The following is a 23,247-nucleotide window of genomic DNA, read 5'->3' on the forward strand; positions in this document are numbered from 1 at the left end:
AATTTAAAAACTCCTTACCGTAGCCAACAAGTTGGGAAAGGGCAAGTGGCCTGCGCACCAGTTTCCAGACACAGGAGTTGGAAGGGATTTAAAAACAAGAAGTCACTGTAGGAAAGTAGTAGTTTTTTGGTTGTTTTTTTTTTTTTTTTTTCTGGTTGTTTGGCTGGTTTGTCTGAGAGGCATTTCTGGGTTCATCACACCAGGTCCACCACAGGACTCAGGAGCTCTCAGCACTACCTGCATCTCCGTGTTTTCCTACCGTGCCTTGTTACCGGGCCAGCTTGAAGCCCCTTGTCATTGTGTTGAGCTGTCACTCATGACCTAGTGGTGAATTTTAAGTACATTAACAAGATGTTCGTGATCATGGCATTTATAGAACTGTGTGCTTGGGGCTCCTTTGCCTTCCCCTCTGACCCCTAGTTTTCATTACCATTTGCCCTTTTCACCTGCCTTGCAGCACCTGGAGAGGCACATAAGCTCTTTCATTCAGCACACGCCTGCCAGCTGAAACAAGTCTCTGCGTATTTGACTCACGGGACAGCACGGTGCTTAGCTGCAAGAACCGCAGGCAGCAGCGCTGAGAGGAGCTGGCTGGAAGGAGTGCTTCCAAAATAATGGGTATTCTAAAGGAGATGGACAGAAATCATGGATGTTTCGGTTACTATGACAACTGTTAAAATCTAACGTTATAACCTAAATGGTCACTGTAGAACCACACGCATTCTGTCCTGAATCACAAACCATTTCTAGGCCATTAATAACAGGACCTGTACAAAGGTTAAGGGTAAATTCTCTAAGGTCAGTGAGCAAAATCATCCATTTATCCATTTAACTGTGTGCTCATCCTGTCTTCTAGCTTTCAGCATCCCTTACATATTTAGCAGGGTTTTTTTGTGTTTTTTTTGTTTGTTTGTTTGTTTATAACAGCCATTTTTTCAAGAGCAGACCCTCTGATGCATATGTTCCAGTATTAATTTTAACTCATATTTTAAAACCTTGAAGATTAAAGCAGATGCCACCAACAGCTTTCACATTTGAGAAAAACAGGTAACTATTGAGCTACTTCAAAGACAGCTAGAGAGAATTTGCATTTTAAAAAATATTTATTTAGATATCTGTTGCTCTTAAATTACAAAAGTTAAAAAGAGCACGCAGTGCACTGACACACTAACTACTTCTGAAGCTGTTTTAAGACGTAAGGTGACTTCAAGATAAGACAACTCAGCATGATCCAAATTCAACTATCCATTTCTCGTATTTCTCAATGTCCGCAGCAGATACAGATTTAGAAACTTTCTTTAAAGCTATTTCAAAGTCTTCCATAGTTGTTGGCATGTGCATTTCATCTCGCGAAAGATTTCTTATTTCTTCGGGTGTCAAGCCTTCGATACGCCTTCTCATAGCCATCAACGACGCATCTCTGTGAGGTACAGGGTGGAGAGGGTGGGGAAGGAAGGAAAAAAGATGTTACCCAATAGAGGATCGCAAGTTCCGTTGTTTGAACATCCCAGTTAAGCTTTTCGGTCTTTTTTGAATGTAACAAGTAATTCTAAAATTTCATAGGAAGATTTCTAAGTGCCTGGAGAGCCGGCAATACCACGCCAGTCATATTTTTCAAACATTGACTTCTCCTCACTGGATCTCTGAGTGGCTCTTATACTAACTACACCAGCTGAACAAACGAGGTAAAGATTAACCAGTTTATCTAAGGCTAATGCATGCCTTTGATGCAGCTGCTGGATTTAGCATTTTTAAGCAGGAACAAGGTGAAGTAATGGTTCACTACTCCCATGTATAGAAGAAAGAGCTGGAATGTTTTGAATGTTTCCTGGTCCAAATACATCTGCTTCAAAGAAAGAGCGGTCTATGTTATCTACCTCCAGTCTGTACATTCAAAGCTAAACAGTAAGCTACAAAACCTGTTCAACCTTTGCCTCCTCAAACTTCTGATCTCATTAAGTATCAACTGTTGCACTTACGAAGACATTTTCTTGCTGCATTGTTTGACTGCATTTGGATTTCCAACGTTAATACAAGTAGCAGCTGATGAGCTGAATACTTTCATAAATGGAAAACACAGAGACTGCAGTTCCTGCTATTTCACTGTTACAAAGCTTGTGTTAAAAAATAATAAAAGCGCCATTTTGTCTAGCAGTAAAAAGGATGGAATGGCAATTCAGGCAATATCACAATAGCGTATCATATCGCATTAGTAGGTGAGAATCCAGAGGGGAAAAGACTTGTACAGTCTTCTAGGAGGATTTAGAAAGACAGTTTTGGCATATTCTGTTTCAGTTTTTCCCCCAAAGGAAACCATAACTGACAGAGTTCTGCGTTCTAGTTGCTAACAGTTATTTAGCAAGCTCATGAATAATAACTAGAACTTCAGAACAGCAACAATGAAGAAAGAGTTGCCTTGTTAAATTCCATCTTAGTCAAATGTCACCATGCTTGCTGTTACATCGCCATTTGTGACCTAAAAGCCAGTTTTACTCAGCCTGCAAAGGGGGAAAGAAAGAGAAACAAGCCATGCATCTGATTTGCCTCCAGTCAGCAGTTTACATGGAATAGATAAATAAATAAATAAATCATCAGGCGCAGCTGCCACCACTTTCCTACGTGAGGTCACTTTGCTGACATTCCAGCACTGACCACCACCTCTGACTGCTTTCTCAAATGCACTCCAAGAGCCTGGCGAGCTATGTTCAAATAATAAGAAGCCACCCACTGGAGTCTCTTCCATTCCAAAGGCCTTTCAAGCTTCAAACTCCGCTCAAACAGCAATTCAAAGTCAGTTCCTACTGATATCTAATACGCAATTTAGATGTAATTTTACATTTTCAGAATATGCTTTTTTAAAAATTAAGTTTCGCCTTCATTTTTCATAGCCTCGTGCTTACTGTTCGGAGCTGCACTGATATCTCTGACTGTTTTTCCACTTTGGCTCAGCAAACTTTGGATTTTACCTCAAGTTCTTTAAGGTAGCAGAATAATTTGAGCAAAGCAGAGTTCTTGGCCCACTTAAGTTTTACTTATCGCTAGCAAGGACTGTTAAATTCAACAAATCTGAACTTGGCCTATGTTTGTATACCAAGGCTGAAACACAAAAGCACTTTAAGATCAGCCATATGTCTTTTTGTCTCAGTGTATATAAAACAAACATCTAAAATCTGTCTTCCCTCGCATCACTCACAAACTGTAAACACACAGGCTAACCTAAGTACTTTCTTCTTAATTTCAAGTCATTTCAAATCATGCACATCCAGATCCCAGCTTGTCCACGTTTCTAGTTGCTGCCACTTCATGCTAAGACAACTGCCCCCAACTGAAAGACTCAGGTGTTTGTTTGCTTTCCTATACTATTTGTCCAAATGAACTTGGATTAAAAAATAAAAAGCAACAGTATACAAGTGAAATTCACTCAAAAACATTACAATTATTCTGACTTTTAAACAAGTGTGCTAGTATCCAGTGCAGTATTCATTACAAATACCAAACACTGTATCTGGAAAAGCAAGCGGACTGAAAAAGGCAAACTGCAGCTAAAATGCACAAACTCGCAGGCCTAATGCACTTTTTTCATAACATGAACTTATCAGCACAAACTCCTTTCAAAGCATGACCCACACCAAAACTGAGCTGAACACCACCACAAATTTGTTTCACAAACAGAACAAATCCGTACAGCACTGACTGTGAGCATCTAACATGCTTTTCCCAGCCAATGTGTAAAGGTCACTCCTAAATGATACCAAGGCTCCGAAGTCTCTCTTCAGCCTCAGGTGACCCTTTGTGCTTCGGTGACAGTTCTGCCTACAGGCCATCAGTCACCCCTGCAGCCTGGGATGTCCTCTCAGTTGTGCTGACAAATGTTTGCAGAGCTCTACTAGAAATCGAGGCGAGAAATGGATCTGCTTTTGAGGAAAGCCATCAAGTGTTTTAAAACTGGAGCAGTTCTCACCCTGCTCAAAGCACAGCCCCACAACAGTTGTGTTGGCACAACTCGGAGGTCCAGCCTAGCACTGCCACTCTTTAATGCTACCTCCAGAGCCTGAAAGCAGTTACATGGGTGCTTATTAGAGGACAGCAGCATCTTGAAAAGTTTCAGTTGTCACTTGCTGCTCATTACAGTTTATCACCTCTGCAACTGTGCCAATGCAAATGTTTAGATGTAAAATCTAATATTAGACTCTTAAAAGAGCAATTAACAATTGGAAAGGGAAGGAAAGGAAAAAAAAAACAACTGGGGGAAGGCTTAGAAGGTATTTAAGTGATCGCATGCAAACAGTATGAAGAACACTAACAGTATTCTTGGCTGCATTAGGCAAAGTACTGCCAGCAGACTGAGAGAGGTGATCTTTATCCTCCACTCAGTGTCGGTAAGGCCACACCTGGAGCTCTGTGTCCAGCTCTGGGCCCCCCAGTTCAAGAGAGACAGGGATTTACTGGGGAGAGTCCAATGGAGGGCCACAAAGATGAAGAATGAACTGCAGCACCTCTTCTGTGAAGAGAGGCGGAGAGAGACCTGGGACTGCTCAGCCTGGAGAGGAGGCTCAGGAGGGGGATCTCAAGGATACCTGAAGGGAAGATGAAAAGAGCCAGGCTCTTTTCAGTGGTACTCAGAGCCAGGACAAGAGGCAATGGGCACAAACTGAAGCACAGGAGGTTCCCTCTGAACATGAGGAAGCACTTCTGTGCTGGGTGGGTAACTGAGCACTGGCACAGGTTGCCCAGAGAGGCTGTGGGGTCTCCTCCTTGGAGATCTTCAAAAACCACCTGGACGCAGTGCTGGGCAGCCTGCTCTGGGTGTCCCTGCTCGAGCAGCCAGTCTGTGGTTCTATACTGAGCAGAGGTGGAGATGGAAGAGGTAGAAGGAGTTTCTTAAGTCAGCTTGATAAAGCCAACGTGCTAGGTACACGGCTGTTGTGCTGTCACAACACGGTCCGCCTTTTCTTTATCACAAAGAACACTCCATGTTTTTACTTCAGTAATTCTGTCACTATCACCTGTTACTCCATTTGTATGAGCTCAGTGGAATAACTGCAGCTCTACCACTTGAAGTCTACCATCCTATGGATATTCCTCACACAAGCATTTTGGTGTACATGGTGTACATGAAGGAATGTGGAATTTTACCTAAATCACAGCTCATTAATACGTTGCAACTGCTCTTCATCATTGTCATATGACAATATCAAATAGAAATACAGGTAAACATGAATGCCGTATTTTACCTTTTAGCCATACATAAAAGACAAGTTATGGTGTATTCTCATCCAACAATTTTAATCACATAAATTAGATTTAAAAACAACTTTCTCAGAGTTTGTAGCAGTAATAACACAACCGATGCAAAGTTCACATACCTGCATACATTGGTAATGTCTGCACCTGAATAACCCTCCATTTTTTCAGCTATGTTTGCAAGGTCAACATCATCTGCCAGTTCCAGCTCTCGAAGATTTATTCTTAGGAGTTCCTCTCTACCTTTTGCTAATTAAAGAACAGAAAATTGACATTTATAATCTGTTTTCTGAAAATAAATAATGAATTGAAGAGGGATAAGGAGGAAGGATAAGGAAAGGACACTGCACTTGCTACAGAAGTGTTCAGTGTTTCAATTTAACCTGATTCTGAGTTTGTAAATAAACCTGCATATATGTATCAAGACTTTTTTCTTTTTAATTAGACAATCAAAACTAAATGAGTTTTGATATAGTTTTGATGTCAGTCTTTTCAGCCCCTTCTCTCCCCAGGTCTTTATACCTGATGGTAAAGGAATGTAAATTCTCTTTTCTAGTCTTCGTCTTAGGGCTTCATCAATATCCCAAGGAAAATTAGTAGCAGCAAGTACCATGACCATCTTAGATGGATCATCATTTTCAGTGGCCCCTCCAACACCTGCATTGGAGAAAAGAATAAAACGTACATATGTTTTATTCAGTTTGACGCACAGAAAGAACAATATTCACAACTCTATAATATTAAAGCAGCTGTCAAAGTGCAATAGAACAAATAAAGTGCAATAAAGTTCACATTTTCAGCTGTCTGGCAGACTGCAAGCAGAAATGCAGACTCAGTTCAGTTGGGAGCAATGGCACAGGCTGTACAAGATCAGGAAGTTCCTTCCATCATGGCTGGAACACTTCTACAGCAAAGCTACTTCCATTTCTGCCACTACAGCATTTTGAATTTTCACACCAATGTCGTGTAACAGCACGCAGGGGCTGGGCAGTGCGCACTAACAGCCGCGCCAAAGCAGCATTATTCCCTAACAAGAGTTTGTTCACTTCTGAATTCAGGCCAAATGTTTCACATACTTAAGTAGATTCTTATAAACTGCTGAAGTGAATGTTCAAATTCAGTGGACTAAATCATAATTTTTAGACAGTGAAACCACCTCAGCCTCCAAAGCACTGTGAAATGGCTGCTGAACAAAGAAGTTGTATTTCATTAAACTTGCTACAATCTGCACTTACTGTTTTGGCATATAATCATAGGACTGGGCTGGGGAATAGCCACTGTACCTAGTCTGCCAGAAAATTTGCATATAAAGCACCATTTATGAACTCTCAAGTAAAAGGACTTCAATTAGTTGTTACTAACAAAATTAGCTTCTATACATACTTGAGTTATGAGAATAGTATTACAGCTCTGCTGCTATTTAAACTCAAACATAAAAGGGTATCAACATCAGAGAACCAGAACATACAACTCTCCTGACTCATGGAATTCTATCACAAATTACTGCAGAGATTAGCACTTTTTGGTTGCTCCTTTCTGCTCCCTTCTTGCCAAAAAGGTGGCAAAAAGGATGCTTCTAACAATATTTTAGTTACCTACTTTTAAGCTTCATCCATTTGCTGAATATTAAGCAAATAGCTGTAATGAACTCAGTGGTTTAATAAGAAACGTCTCCCAACCACTTCTTAAAAACAAAGAAAATAGTTTTGTATTTATAAACTTAGGAGGAAAAAAAAATCCCAAAGACATTAAGTATATGGATTGCCTTTGAAGTTTAAATTGGAACAGGTGACAGTTATTTAGAACCACTTCTCTACAAGTAAAAAGCAGATGGGTACTCTAGGTAACAACTTAAATGCCATGCTGGCTGCTACATTTATACATGACCCATTTATACTTCTCTCCTTCTGTAGTTCTGAAGTCTTGCATTCTCCACTGAATCTTCATTGTTGTGGGTTAGTAATATAAGGTCATTGCTCAGATACTTAAAGACAGTTAAATAATTGGTTTCCTTTTTTCTTTCACACGGGCAGTTGGAATAGTGTATTTGTGTGGGTTTTGCCCCAATTTTATATAAAAGTCTTTGAAAGAAATTACATCTGAAGAATGAAATTTGGAATTTTTCCCCCTCCCTCAAGTTTCCTCCAGTCCAAAAGCTCCGAGTGATCAGGATATTTACCATCCATTTGAACTAGCAGTTCTGCTTTCACACGTCGGCTAGCTTCATGCTCCTCTGAGGTTCCCCGGCGACTACAGATAGAGTCTATCTCATCAATAAATATAGTTGTTGGGGCATAAAATCGAGCCTGAAGAAAGCAAAAGATAAAGCAGAAGCTGAAATGGCAGTCTACTTACATTTAAGAAATAGCAGCATAGTGGAGTTGAGTAATGACATACTTATCCCAATGAATCAGCCCAGAAGTATCAAACAATACCTAACCTCCTGCCTCTTAGACCACCACACAGAGCTATAGAGCAGCTGTGCATCCATTAGTGACATTTGAGCAGAACATTTTATGGCAGTCATAACAGCTAGGGCTATTATCTTATTAAACATTAAAAAAAAAAAAAAACCATTAGGAATTATTTTAATTTTGACAAAGTCATCACAGAACACTTGAAGAAGAACTCAGGTGAAGTTAGGACTAACAGCGGGCTAGGACACCGTGATACGGAACCTGTCCAAGAGACAGGTCAACTGCAAGATAACCCTAACCCTTGTGAGAATGGAAGAGGTCAAACAAAAGGGTCTACGATAATAAAAGTCATTGCCCTAGAGCATTTATGATGTGCTCCTTTGTGTATATGCATTTGTTTAATTGATGGTAATGATATTAACTTATTAAATACATTAAACTATACTGCAAAAATTTTCTATTTCCTGACTACTGTAATTGCAACTCTACTGCCCCCTTCAGCACTTGGCACACTGGCAAACACTGCATGCAAGCCTGGCGACAAAAAATACTACAATGTTCTGAGACTTTTTCAAGCATTATGTGCTCTGAAGCCAACTATATAATTGGTACAGTTTGGAAGTCCACTTATCTTAAATACAAGTCAACCACAACAAAAAAAAACACCCATCCACAACAACAAAACATAGCCTACGTAGGGTTTCCATCCCAAAAGCAATTATTCTCCTTCCAAATTTACCTACAAGCTTGTCCTACAGCACTCATCAGCTTATAGCTAGCTATCTCTAACAAGTTAACCCTGAAAATAAAGATGACCTCATTTATCAGTTTAGAAGCTGTTCACTAATAATCACAGAATCACAGAATTTCTAGGTTGGAAGAGACCTCAAGATCATCGAGTCCAACCTCTGACCTAACACTAACAGTCCCCATAACCGTATCTTCAATGTACATAGCCAAATCAGAATGCCCTGAAGTGTTTGAAGTTTGGAAAGCTCTCTCTTACATGTGCTATTAATTCTAAAACTTGGCAAGGTTTCACTATTCCAGAAGTAATTCTACTTCGTTATTTCATTATTTATGTCAAGAAACTCCAATCACCATTTCAAACAGTAGACGAACAAGCTTCTCAGACTCTCCTCTGTATTTTGAGGTAAGCGTGGAAGAAGAAACATTGAAAAAAGTAGTCTTGCATTCAGTTGCTACAGCTTTTGCCAGTAGGGTCTTTCCAGTACCAGGAGGACCAACCATGAGCACACCCTATTAAGATAAAAAACAACCACATTTAAATATAGTTGAAGACAGCATTTATCTGTCTGATACCTTTATTTTGTTAGTACTATTTCCCATAAATATTGTTATTAAAAAGTGAAGAAAATTTATATAAACTGTAAGACACCTGTAATTTCTTGTTGCTCCAAGATCCAATCTCAGAATCCTACTTATGATCACAGGATCAGATTTTTTCATACCTTCCATGGTCTTCTAATTCCCTTAAAAAACTCCGGCATCCACATCGGTAAAACTACAGCTTCCTTGAGCAGCTTTTTAGCTTCTACTAAATCAGCAATATCATCCCTGACAAGAAAGAAAAAGTTGTTTGACAGAACTCAGACAGACTGCAAAAGCATCAGTCCACAGCTGAAATCAGTATTCAGCTGAACTCATTGTTATATACTGGCTCTTCAGTAATTCAGACAAACGAGTTGGATTTAATTAAGTTCTAATGGCAAAGGCCTGCAGCCACAGTTGTCAACCAGCCTGTGGACTCCTGCTGGATGCTAAAGCAAAGAGGCATTACCTATTTCACTAAAGCACTGTTGTTCTTATTCACAGCAAGAATAAGCAGAATAAGACAACCTGGGTAAATTTAGGCTAGTCACAGATGATGGTTTCCTCTTTTGCTAAGAAGCTGGCTGCCTCTTAAATTTGAATACCATCTTCCATCATTAAGAAAACAATTTACTGAAGACCAGTAAACGGAAATCAAATGAAATAAATTTTTAGAATTATTTTTCAAAGCTACAAGTGTATTAATTCTTAAAAATCTTACAGGCTTGTCTTATTTTCTTGAGGGTGACTCTCAGGGCATTCTCCTTACAATGTGCACTCAAAGTGGTTACAAAACATATGAGGTGGAAAATCAGTTTTAAATCTGAAGTTGTAATTTAAGATTCAGTATAAAAATTGATTCGTATATTCACATATTAAACTGAGATACATGATAGATGTCCTATGCATACAAAGTTGTCAGGGTTTGTTCATTTTTTTTAAGCCTACTTCATTTGCCAGATTTTTGCTCATTTAATCCCCACAAAAATCACATAAGCTTGGAAACATTCAGAACACAAAACCTCCTTTGTATACGGTTTAATATTTAACACATTTATGTAAAGGGTCTGACACGTGGTTATATTTTATACTGGCAGTCATATCGCGTCTAGCAAGAACTCAAAGGGTTCCTAAATTGATATAACTTCCTTGTTAATTTGTCTTCTATCTTGATACACCCCTGGGTAACAAAACAGGTTTTAAATGAAGAGACGCTGTCAGACAACAGAATCTTAGACATTACAAAATAGCGTCTCACAAATTGGTATCAGGACTCTTAGAAGAGACTGAGTTTTGTATGGGTGAGGAAAAAAGTTCTAAAAATATTCAACTACACAAGAGGCTTAGCTGACTATTTAAGGAAAGCTTTTATGTACTTCTTATATGTGAGCATAAGCTAAACTATTTAATTCTTATCATAATGTACAAGAGAAAAAAGCAAACAACAATTCAGATCTGGCAACAGTATTCAAACTTACCATCGAATATTGGGATTTTGAGAAATGATATCTCTTTCCAAAGCTTCTACTAAGTCTTTATCATATCCAGTACTATCAAACTTCTTTGGTTCAGACTCTGAAATCTCAGATGCAGATTTGTTCTACATAGAAGGGATATAGCAGTGTAAATACGCTATAATGGTTATGCTACTAATGGGTTTTCATAACAAGACCACAAGTTTCTAGAAGGCAATATAAAAGAGCACAAAAGTTATGAGGCATCTATATTACTGCTGCACTGCAGTATTTATTTGGTTCACTCGCATTTCCGTACTGCTCTGGTCCCATTTCCTTCTCCCCAAAGCCAGCAAGCAACGTTGCAGTTTCTTTGTTTCAGTAGGTAATCAAAACTGCACACCCCTATCCCAGTATAACAACATCTGCCTCTTCTCACAGAGGTGTTGAAAACTATCCACAGTATTTAGCTGGGCAGGGGGAATTCTCTGTGAAACTGCATTAGCCTAGCCTAGTGTGACACCTTCTAACTCACATCTCATAGGTATCATAAATATGTCAAGTAGACAAAAAAAAGTGAAGCAGGACTTTCACACATAGCTTGAGCAAAGCTGATCCACATGAAGACCATAAGAACAATAGAAAAGCTAAGTATCTTATGACAAGAACTTAGAAGCACCTTTGCACTAAGCAGAAGCTACACAGCTGAGTAGACTTAAACAGAAGAGATCACGCAACTGAGAGCAAATAAAAAGGACTAATCATATCCTTTCTTTTATACACTTAGTAAGCACTAGTTATGACAGAAAAGGAAAAAAAAAAAAAAGAAAAACAAGAAGAAATCCACACTACCCTGCCTCTGCATATGTACGTCCTTTGAGTGAGGATCATTACTCAAAGAGAATGTGATTTAATTCCTACTAACTAAAAGTATCAAACTTCATGGGTAAACATTTCCACCCGTATAGTTTATATTATTTGCACAGGCCGTAACACCTTGCCCACACCATAAGGTTGCTGGAACTAAGAGAAACTTTAGTACATGGACATGAATACAGGGTCCTCAGTATAATCCCTTACTATGATCATTAGCTACATTTATGGAGACCAGAACAAAATTTCAAGCACTCCGGTGGAAAAGAATAGATCCCACATCACTCTCTTTCATGGAATACATCAGGTTTTTGTTTGCTCTGGAATCTGGAGCTAACAGCACATCTCAACAATGAAAACAAAAAGTAGGCAAAAGCATACCTTTAAGAATAAATCAATCTGGAAATGCTTTGGAACAGACAAGTCAATCTCAGTCTAAACTATACAAAAGCAATAAAAAACCCACAGGGACATCATATTTGAATGAGCTCCACCAAGCCTGTTGTCAGTAATTAAATGGTATAATCTTAAACTATCATCTCCAAATTGCAGTGAACAATTCCACATTTGGCAGATCACTTCCTCTGGATGGCTTTATTACTGGGTTTCTGTTTGCTTAAATTAATCCATTTTGTACCCTTCAGTAAGCAAGACTGTCCATAAAGCAATGATACCTTATGAAGTGAGATTAAAACTGGCACACTGACTTGAAAAGAAGAAACATCTTATAGGCATCTAATTTTATAAAATACTAAAGAAAACAAGACTGAGTTTCTCCACATCATGAAGCTATGTGCAAACTTACCTTTTCCTCTTTTCCTTTATTTTGCTGCTCCTTTTTTTCCCGGCCACGGACTGCCTTCCCTTTATCATTGGGATTTCGAGAGGATGGGCGGTGAGGGCCTCTGACAGCTGCACTTATGCGATTATTGTGACCTCTGCAATCGCTGCACTGAGCAGACTGACGTTTTCTGGGTCCTGGCGAAGGTCTAATTAGTTGTAATATATGCAAAAAGCCTCAGTGCAAAGTCGCTGGTGAGCACTAAATAACCACATCAAGTGGTTACAAGCTATAAAAAACATTTTGCTCAAGATAAAAATCTATCTGCATATATTGATGTTGCACTCAGTGAAATTAAAGGCACCAACAACATGACGAGTCACCATACAGGACATGTAGGTCAGAAAGACAGATGTTTTTAAATAGCCACTAAACATTCACTTTCCCTTTGCCACCAGTTCAGGGCTCATTATTTGCTTAAAGCAAGCTTCTTGCTTTGCCTATTTCACAAATAAACGTAATTCTAATATTTTGAAGCTTAGAAAAAGAAATATATATATATATATATATATATATACACATTTCATTCTTATCACAATTGTTACTCACTTCCAACTCAAATAAGCACAAGTGTTTCTTGGGAACGTATTATTTTTACATCTCAATGGGAAAAAGAAAACAAAGTCTGATCTCTCCCATCATTGCCTACGATTCTATTGCTGGCTTAACCTAGGACTAACTAAAATAGAAACGAACTCAAAATGTAACATGAAGCTACCAGATTTTAACTTCAGAGAGGTATCGTTTTTGTTTTAAAGGGAAATACAGAGAAACACACACACACACAAAATAACTTATAAAAAGCATTTCTGAACACCAATCAATATGTTTTATCAAGATTTTCAAAGGAAAAAACACATGCTATTTTTTACCCTGTCCCTCAAAGCTCTCCTCTCAGAAACTCCAGCTTGCAAAAACTACTGTTTTGGACACACCTGTTACCACTTACATAAACGTAATTATTTAGGTTAGGTTGGAAGGGACCTCTTGACATCATCTAGTTTAGCCACCCTGCTCAATCAGGGTTAGAGTGAGCTGCCTAGGGCTGTGCCCTGTCAGATTTTGAGCATCTCTAACGATGGAGACTCCACAACCTCTCTAGAAGATCTGCATCAGAGTCTGACCATTCCCACAGTGAAAGAGTATTTTCTTATGTTCTGGTGGAATTTTGTGCATTTTAATTTGACCCCGTTGCCTTCTGTCTTGTTACTGGCTACTAATGAGAAGAGTTTGGCTCCCACAACTTCATTCCCTCTCATCAGGTATTTATGCACATGGGTAAGATTCTCCTGAGCTTTCTCTTCCTCAAGTAATCACCTTTGGTGCCCTGTGCTGGACTCACTCCAGTAAGTCGATCTCTCTCATACTGGGAAACCCAAAATAGACAGAGCACTCCAGATAGACTTGCCTCCAAATAGACGTCATGCCACAGATAACAATCCTCTGAGCCCAGTCATTCAGCAAGTTCTTAAATCCACCTAGCTTGTCCACTTACCTAACCTGTACTTTGACAGCCTGCCTACAACAATGTTGTGGGAGACAGTATCTACTAAAGTTGAGGTAAATAACATCCACTGATCATCCACCAAGTCAGTCACCTCATTGTAGAGGGCAATGAAGTTGGTTGAGCATTATTTCCCCTTTGTAAATTCATGTGGACAACTCCTGATCACCTGCTTGTCCTTCACGCGGTTGGAAATGTTTTCCAGGAAGATTTTTTCTACCGTCTTCCCAAGGATGACTTATGTATAGTTCTCTGTGTTTCTTCGTGCCCCTCTTGGAGGCAGAAGTGATACTTGATCTTTCCCAGACTTCAGACACCTCTCCTGGTCACCATGGCCATTCAAAGAGTGGCATCGCAGTGATGTCAACTAGCTCCCTCAGCAAGCCATCTGACACGTGGACTTCAGTACCTTCAGTTTGTTCAAATGCTCTCTAACCTAGTTCTCCTCCAATAAGGGAGAGGTGTCTGCTCCAGACTTTCCCTTTGGTCTCAGGGGCCTGGTATTTCCAAACACCAGCTTTATTGGTAAAGGTTGAGACAGAGAAGACATTAAGTACCTTGATCTTCTCCACACCATCCATCACCAGTTCCCCTGCCCCATTCATCAGCAGGCCCACGTTCGTTTATGTACTTACAGAACCATTTCTTGTAACCCTTCATCAGACTCAGTTCCAGACTGGTCTCCACTTTTCTAATCCTTTTCAGATCCAATATATCTGACTCCTCCTGGGTCTCCTCTGCACACTTTTGGTCCAAGTTCACTTCAGCTCACCCATGCAGGCCTCCTGTCACCTTTACTTCACTTCTTGCTTGTCAAACTGGACCCTTCTTCAGCTTGAAGGAGTTGATCCTTGAGTATCAGACAGATCTCCTAGACCCTTCTCCTCTCCAGGGCTGTATAACATGGGATTTTTCCAAGCATCTCTCCGAAGAGGTTGAAGTCAGCTCTCTTGAAATCCAAGGCTGTGGTCATGTTTCTCTCCTTTAGATCTCGCACTCTGTAATATTAGTCAGTGCAGCCAACGTTGCCCTTGTCCTCAGCTCTTCTTTACAGTATCTCCTTTCAGTATCGTGTACAAAGCATCCTTCCTTGTTGGCTCCTTAATTACCTGTGCTAGGAAGTTGCCATCAGTGCACTCAAGAAATCTCCTAGATCGTTTGAGCTCTGCTGTGTTGTCTTTCTAGCAGATATCAGGCCCTGGTAGGTGCAAGGCTTAGAGTTGTTTGAAACGAGACTGCTCCAAGTTTCAAACAAACACACGCAACAGCAGCATATTGTAGCATAACTGACCAGTTCGTGGAGATCAGGGTACCAACTTGCTACATGAAAAGAACTGAACTTGGCACTTCAAGATTTTCCCATTACTCTGGTAACATTTCATCCTTGTCGTGTCAGATACACGCAGAATCATTTTAAAGTTGATGAAAAGAGCAATTCAGGAATAGACTTGAGCTCCACAGAATGACAAGTTTAACACAACTCAGAAAAAACAAACAAATGTATGCACAAAGAACCTTGACATTGGTCAGCCTCTAAAGGACAAAAGCCTCAAAATGTTCTGAAGGAGGATGCCTCAAAATGGCATCTCCACCACCATGTTGTATTATAAGTAATAACAAGCTCTGAACAGAAATTGCACAGGAGCAGGCTGAAGTCAAAGCACATTTGACACTGATAAATGTTAATTTAATGTCTCCAGGTTTCCTCTTACCTCCGTTCAGCAGGTACTGGCAAAGACCAGACTTCTGCATCATGAGCTGGTAATTCTTGTTGTGAAGCTTTCAAAGGAGTACTGTCTAGTTTAAAGCTCTCTAGTGTTTTCATTATATCTTTCACATGCTTAGCTTCCACGCTTATCTCCTGCCAAACCTGATAAATAGAAAAAAAGGTAGATTACACACAGTGCAAGTAAGTTTGTTGTAATCTTCTGTTTAAGCCTATGTAATGCCTGGATGGATTCCACAAGGTTTCATAAGTTACCTCATCCTACTTAAAGAGACAAGAATAATGCACATCAGATATTAAAATTGTTCTTCTGCCTTTCCCAGCACACTTCAAGAATAAAAAAAAAAAAAAGATTTTGAATTTAACACTGAAAAGACTTCTGACAGGTTTTCTGTATTAAACAATACACATGAGAAGAGTATGACAGAAAAGAGTGCAACCTTATCAACTGAATGTCAATGTGGAAATGACGGCTTATGTTAAGCGTAAGTTAACGTGGCAGCCACAATTCAGTTTCTATTAAATGTCTGTTAAGTCACACTACTGGAGCAGAGAGAAATATGACTATTCAAAGTAATACTAGCTAGAAAAAAAAGCTCCAGCATAAACAGAAGCTGACAAGCCAGACATTGCACTGGCTCCCACAGCTGAGTTTCACTCCCTATTTGTCAGCATCAGAGCCAGAATTCTTAATGAAGCCTTACACATGTCTGTAAAGTAACACTAAAGTTTATCAGAGAGCAGTGCAACAATTTTTGAACTTCTGTTCAATAAACAAGGTGCTCTTTGCTAGTTTAATGCTTTACCCTCAAAATGTCCCAGAAAAGGATTATTTACCTGTTGCCATTTCTGCTGCAGATAGGTATCTCTGACAGAGTAGAGGTACTTATTCATCTGGTCAAGAACTCCCTGGTAGTAAACCAGTGCAGAGTCATAGTTTCCCAGTAAGGCATACTCACGAGCCAGCTTTACATTCTCACTGATCATAACAAGGCTCATGTTCAACATGAAGCTGAAAAAGATAGTAAACACATTAAGGAAAAAAATCCCACAAGCCAGGAACAGAGCAAATTTTTGCAACTATTTTCACATGATTGTTACCCCACTGGGCATATCAAAACACAGAAACAGCAAAATACATTGGTTAGAAAAAGGTTCCAGAATGAATGTCAGCCATGTAAAAGGAAAATTGCTTCTCTATTGGTAGAAGTGGAACTTTTCACTTCATGTAATGAGGATTCTGTTTAAAATTATATACAAGACATGCAGATTTAACACGCCTTTACAAACCGCAACTGCATAACCTCCCTTTCCTCTTCATTTGGTATTTTATTCTTAGTGCTACAACAGTCCCCATACTACAATGATCTGCTGTTAAAAACTAAGTTTTTCCTCTAGATGCATTAGGTTCTGTTTTTTTTTTTTATTATTATTATTTATTTTTCTGCCTTAGCATTCCCCATATATAAACTTAACAGCCTGATTCTGTATTGTGGATAATGTTTTCCCTTTTTCTTTTCTTTTCTTTTTTTTTTTAAACAGATCTTCAGTTTTGTTTAATATTTCCTTGAAACAAATATCCACCTTCCATGCCCACCTTGCCCCTTCCCATCACCCTCATTTTTAAACAACAGAGCCTCCGTTTTGAGGCAGGTAAGATATCACTGAAATGTAAGGAAAAGCCAGAATTGAATGCTCGCTCTGTGGCTGCTCACTTTATTTAACATATTGTTCAAACCATGCTAACTTTCCCACAAGTGCTTTTTGGGAGCAAACACTACGGAATGTGACCTCTTCTGCTTTGCAGCATTAGCAGAACCTGTACTCTTAGATTAGAATAGCACAGAATTATTATTTGCACGAGTACTGCAATAGCTAGACTAGCTAGCAAGTAGATTTATTCTTTACAGTCCTGCCTTCATCCACAGAGCAGTCCTCCTCAGGTTTTAGCCATTATTTACACATCCTATGCCCTTGCTCTCCAAGATACCTGCACCACCTCTACTTTCCCTGTTTCCTTCACACCAAGAATTGTCCTCCTCTCCTTCAAGTTTCCCAGACCCAAGCACAGACAACATCAAAATAAGCAAATAAACAAGCCTGCAGGAGAGTCTTCTTGCTCTCGTTTCAGCACCTTTACCCAGCACCAGTAGGAAGCAATTGCAAGCAAGCAATTACTGCTAAGCCCTGGGATGAAGCATACTTGATACAGATCAACTATTTAAAGAATGTAAGAGGCACTGAATTCACGCACGCAATAAACAGACTTAAGACTGAACAATTTGAAGACCAGGTCATGGTCAAATTTGGACACATTAGCAGAGGTTTCAGAAGTCACACTGCTAAAATGTAAAGTCCCCACCATGAAGATGAGCTGCTATGTACATATCAAACAGTTTAAAGCTTCCACTCCTCCGTTTTCTGTTCCCTTCCCCAGCAGCTTTACGCCTGAACACACAGCTGATCCGCTCTTGAGCCAGCATTGCCTTTTCCTTCCTTTCTCTTCCTTCCTCAGCTTCCCTCGAAGCTGCAGAGAAAAGTTTCAGCCCAAACAGCAAAACTTTGCCAACAGGACAGCTGAAGGTGGGCCCGGCAGTGGCTGTACCCTCCCTAATCTCACCCTGGCCAGAGGCTCGCCGAGCTAGCCACAGGGATGTGTACAAGCTGATAGCGTGAGCGTGGCCAGCAGCTCTGCACACCGCCACATCCCACTCCAATTAAGCTGTGGAGACAGAGCTCGACTTGGGAGTTTTGGTTTTTACCTCAGGAGAAAGAGCCTGAAGGTGTTTGCCAGCTGCCAGATGGATCATCACGCAGATATTACTGAAGTTTTTACTGCTATATTTAGGAGCAGGCTTTTCCACCCGTGCTCATCCTACCAGATACACCTGTTTGCCTGTCCTGTGAATCCAAACTGATGACTAACGCTTCTGAAATCATGCGTTGAGCAAGATGCTAATAAAGGTTTTAAAAAATCAAGTAATAGCAAGTTACTAAAGCCAAGCCAGACTTTCAAACACCGTGAGAAGTCAACTAGAAAAAAAAAAAAAAAAAAGGAAAAAAGAAGAAAAGTAAAATGAAACAGTGTAGAAACACTTGGTATTATTAGAGTAATCAAGCAGAACAGCAATTCTGCGTAAGTATTGGGGACTTTTTTTAAAAAAAACAAAACACTTTACTTTTGTGAAGTTTTCAACTTTTACAAGTGGAAAAGAACTAATAGCAGGAATCAAAAAAAAAAAAGTACTGAGGCTAGGTTAGGCAGAGACAAGAGCTCAGGACCCTGATGACGGTATTGCACATAACAGACAGGCAAATGTGATTTTTAGGTGAGAGAAGAAAGGATGGACAGAAAAAAGGACTGGACACAGAAGAAAGATGAGCTAACATCTAACAATGAACAAAATTAGAAAGGATCCTTCAAAAAGGACCTAATTCCAAACTGCTTAATTTTTAAAGTATTTTCAAATACCTCGTGCTGTCACGTAACAGGATGTCCAAGCAGCAAGGCTGCACTTATCAGCTATGACCTTCCCGTGAATCATACCCAGTGAAATTATCTACGTCCCAACAGCAACAAGCTTGTAAAGTTGACAACGAGCAGGACAGAAGACAAATAACCTCAATGCTTTGTCTTGTGGTTTAATTCTACGTGTACACACACACACTTCACAACACTCTCTCTTTACGCTAGCTGTGAGCATTTTGGGCTCCCACAGAGCAACACAAAAGAAACCCATCAAATTAACCCATCTCCAGCAGCAGAATACACTTCACCATTTGCCCCAAGCACCCAAAATACTTCCAGAGTTTGAAAGAGCCAGGAGCAGCATGGGTTGAAACTAAGCGAGGTTCAAGGTATCTGCAGCTTTGGAGAATGAGGTTTGGGAACTTATTTTTGTTTTTCAGTTTAAAGGTAACAGCCTGACCATCATCATGGAAACACTGAGGATGCGTCATGTTTTCAGTAACAACTTTAAGGAATTATCAAGAAATACCTGAAGTTGATCATGTTACAATACGGGAAGCTGAACCCTACAAAGTCCCCCATACACATAAAGAAAAAAATAATGATATTGAGATGTTGGGAGGGAAGAATAAAGTCAGGGTCTATCAGTTTCTGTGTAGGACCCATGGGCTCCTCTGGTGACTCAGAGGACAGTACAAGCCCTACGAGGAAAATATTTCTGCAGTCCCTCAGTCAGCCCTTAATGCCTGGGCTACGCCAGCGCTGAGCCCTGGCGAGGTGTTCCTGTTCCCATTACCCCCGTCTGCTATGCAGGCTTCGACATCAAAGCAACCACGTGAAATGCAGAAAGCTCTCTCAGCAAAACACAGAGAAACCCAAAGTGAGAGCTTTCGAGAACCAATTTTTGCCCCAGCGCTGTGTGACGGGACCACATCGCCTCAGAGCTCCCTCCCAGCTTTAGCATCCTGCTCTCAAACAGACCTGTTGATAACAAATGCTGGAGTTTGGAGCGTGGTTGTGCCAAGTACCCCAAAGACCTTACAGGTGCTGTGTTATGGGGTACCAAACCACCTGCTCGCTGCGTTTACCAGTGAGGGCGGTGAAAGGCAAACACCACCCCACAGGGGCTGCCCCCCCAGACACCCACCGCGCACCCCCTCAGCGGCTTCAGCGGGGCCTGCAGCAAAACCCCAAGGCGGATTTTGGGAGGAAGAACCCAGAAAAACCGAGAAAGAGGGAAAATGAGGGGGCGGGGAGCGCCCAGCCCAGCCAGCACAGACCCCGCTCCCCGCCCCCAGCAGCCCCACACCCCGTGCCCCCCGGGGTCCCCACCGCCGCCTCCCCTCCCCTCCCCTCACCTCAGGGCGGCCGCGCCGCTGCCCTGCCGCGACCGGGGGGCACCGGGGAGCGCTCGGTACCGCGCTGGCGGCTGCCGGGAGCCCCGGGGCCGCCGCTCCTGCCTCAGACGGGACGGGAGGAGGGGACGGGACGGGAGGGGGTGGCCCCGCCTCGGCCGCCTCCTGCCGCCGCCGCCGGTTTGAAGGCAAATCCGGCTGCGTCACTTCCAGCCCCGCCGCCGTGCGGGCTGGCGGCACCGCGCAGCACGGTTAATGCTCGTTTCGGCGCTGGCAGTGAGGTTTCGGCTGTTTTCTTTAACAATAATTATTACTTTAAAAATAAAAATAAAAAATAAACATATAGAAAATGATAAAAGCGTAACTGCATTGGCCGGGAATCGAACCCGGGCCTCCCGCGTGGCAGGCGAGAATTCTACCACTGAACCACCAATGCGGCTCCGGGAGGGGGCTCCGGGGCTGCTCCGTTAAAGGGCGCGGGGCCGGGCCCTGCCCGCGCTGCCGCCAGACCCCAAACCCCGCCCCCGGCCCTGCCCCCGCCCCGCCGCGGCCGTTTGAAAGCTGGCGGCGGCCGTTGAGGGCAACGGCTGTGGGCGGCATTTTATCGACTTTTTTTTGTGGTACGCTTCGTTTAACGGCACACGGAGCTGCCGCATGCACACGCACACACACAGTGTTTTAGCTAAGGGCGCGCAAATCCCCCTTTTTCTCATTTGTTTGGTTTTCCGGTTATAAATTCACTCAGAAATCGAGCAGAGCCCAGCAGGTGGTAGGGGCTGAGCTCACGTAACGCCGCACAGCTTCCTCGTTTCAGCCCGTGCCATTCCTACTCGTTTATTTACTCTTAAAGCTGAGTGAATTCCTCCCCAGAGATACGGTGGCGTTAAACAAATTGGGGTAACACAAAGATACCTCAGCCAGCTTAGGAGCTGCGGTTAGCAGGGCTCTGAGCACAGGGGACCTCACCACCAGCCTCCCAGGTGATTTTTCAGTCTTTCCTCTCTTCCTCAGACCAGGTGTTAAAGCCAGAGGTGAGGAGAAGGAAGGAGAAAGGCCCCACAGCCATAAAGCACATTTGTGCTCCTGAGGAGGAAGGATTTCACCTGGTGGGGAACCCAGTGCCACCAGCACGAGCAGGGCCTGCTGCAATACAGGTTCAGAGGCAAGAGCAACCTGCAAAGAGGTGCTTTATTTACATATTTACTTCCTGTAATTTAAGACGGGTTTTGCCTAGTGGAGAGCATGCATGCATTCCTTCCACAGAGCATGCGCATTTCCTGCTTTGCGGCAATCTCCAGATCTTGAAACTGCTATAAAGGGTGAAGTTCTGGGGAAAAAAAAATGCATCGTGTACAACAGGGCAAGGAAATCCAGATACCAAGCTCAGCGTGGCAGGGGCCACAGAACAATGTCCTTGGGTACTGTGTCCCAGATGGAGCAGTGACTTATCACCTGTCTAAATAGACTCAGTTGCTCAGCAACAAATAGGATCTAAAGGTTGGGCACAACAGAGCAGCTTTATGATAGCCCATGAGGGTGAACTCGAAAGACCTGCAGTACTACGTAGTCCTAATTATGTTTATCTCATCCATTCTCTCCCTTTTACTCTTGGGATATTTACCTGTTTGATACTGTTAAGCCGTCACTGATTTAGTTTGTGTTTAACAAATGTCTGATCTTAAAATAGCCCTTTCTATATTAGTTTACTTGCAAGATAAAGCTGTTGATGAGTTTTTAAAATGTTACTGTATTATACCACTTGATTGATATAAACTGAAGAAGGGCAAACTCCAGCCCATAAGCTGATGATGAATGAAAAATAGCTTATATACATATATTTATATATATATATATTATCCCCCCAAACCCAAGGAAGAAAAATAGTAATATACAGACTCTGCATTAAGACACTATGTTTTCTGTATGGGTAGTTACAGATGTGCATTTAAAGAAGTGGACTTTCTTAAAGACAATTTTCCCTCCTCCTAATAAACATGAAAGCTGGGATATGTTGCATCTCTTTTAAGAGAAGGAACAGCTTTATGATACATAACGTATGTTAATAAATAAGCAACATTTTAATTATTTCGATGAAAAAGGCAGCAGAGGACAGGGAAAGAGCACCAATAGATTCAAATCTTGAATATCAAAATGTATACTTTTGAGAACACATTACAAACATGAGGCAATAGCTAACTACAATAACATTTCTGCTTTTAAGCACACACAATTATTTTGTTAACCAGTAGAGCAGCTGCAGTATAAAGGGAACTCTGGAGAGAGGGGTGTGAAGGAGAACAAAAAAAAAAAAAATACATTTGAGCAACTACTGTTTAAATTTCATATTTGATTAGCCAAAACAAGAATTGATTTTCACTTACTGTAAAAATCCTTGTATTTTTCATTACCCTAGCAGGTGTTACACTATGGAAACTGCTGAGAACAGAAATCATTTCTAAACCTCTGAAGGAACATCATTGATTACCAGCAGCTAACTCAAAAATGTGCAGAGATGATTCGGTTATGCTGTTGACAAGTTCTAGAATTCTCTCTCTCATTCTGATGTAACTTTTTTGTAAGTCAGTGCAACCAACCACTCACAGCCCCCAGGTGAAACACGCTCGCTGCACTAACAGTGGAGTCAGCGGGGGCAAGCAAGTCTCAGTTTCTCAGCTAGCTGGTATAGACAAGGGAACGGTAAAGCTAGCATCTAACACAAAGGGGAAGGACAGTCTTGGGAGGACCAACTGGAAAAGAAAGCATGTAAGATGCACTTTCTTTCCATGTGAACATCAAAGGACTCAGGGATTACGGTCCAAGCCACCATCACACACTCCTGTGAAACCCAAACACACCAGAAAGCACTTGGACATCACAAACCACAGACCTGGCAAAAGGGGATGCCGACTTTATGACAGAGACAAGAAGAGAACACTCAAAGGCTGGTGAGTAACTTGCTATGGCCAGGACATAATGCAAGATTTTAAAGTTTACTAAATAGGCACGTAATAAATGAACAATTTGCTTAAGCA

At 41.3% G+C, this 23,247-nt stretch overlaps 1 protein-coding gene and 1 non-coding gene across 2 annotated transcripts; both read right to left on the reverse strand.

The window, feature by feature from the left end:
* Positions 1-1,084: 1,084 nt before the first annotated feature.
* Positions 1,085-20,632, reverse strand: KATNA1 (katanin catalytic subunit A1). The gene is made up of 11 exons (XM_068677064.1): positions 20,219-20,632; positions 16,229-16,403; positions 15,378-15,535; positions 12,126-12,309; positions 10,472-10,593; positions 9,134-9,239; positions 8,763-8,921; positions 7,424-7,550; positions 5,767-5,901; positions 5,367-5,493; positions 1,085-1,420 (listed from the first exon to the last, which is right to left on the reverse strand). The coding sequence occupies exons 2-11, from the start codon at positions 16,397-16,399 to the stop codon at positions 1,222-1,224; spliced, it is 1,488 nt and encodes a 495-aa protein (XP_068533165.1). The 5' UTR covers positions 16,400-16,403; positions 20,219-20,632; the 3' UTR covers positions 1,085-1,221.
* TRNAG-GCC (transfer RNA glycine (anticodon GCC)) lies at positions 20,581-20,651 on the reverse strand. Its single transcript has one exon. It is a non-coding gene; the product is annotated as a tRNA-Gly (tRNA).
* Positions 20,652-23,247: the final 2,596 nt, after the last annotated feature.

This window comes from Anas acuta, chromosome 3 (genome assembly GCF_963932015.1).
Source record: "Anas acuta chromosome 3, bAnaAcu1.1, whole genome shotgun sequence".
NCBI classification, from domain to species: Eukaryota; Metazoa; Chordata; class Aves; order Anseriformes; family Anatidae; genus Anas; species Anas acuta.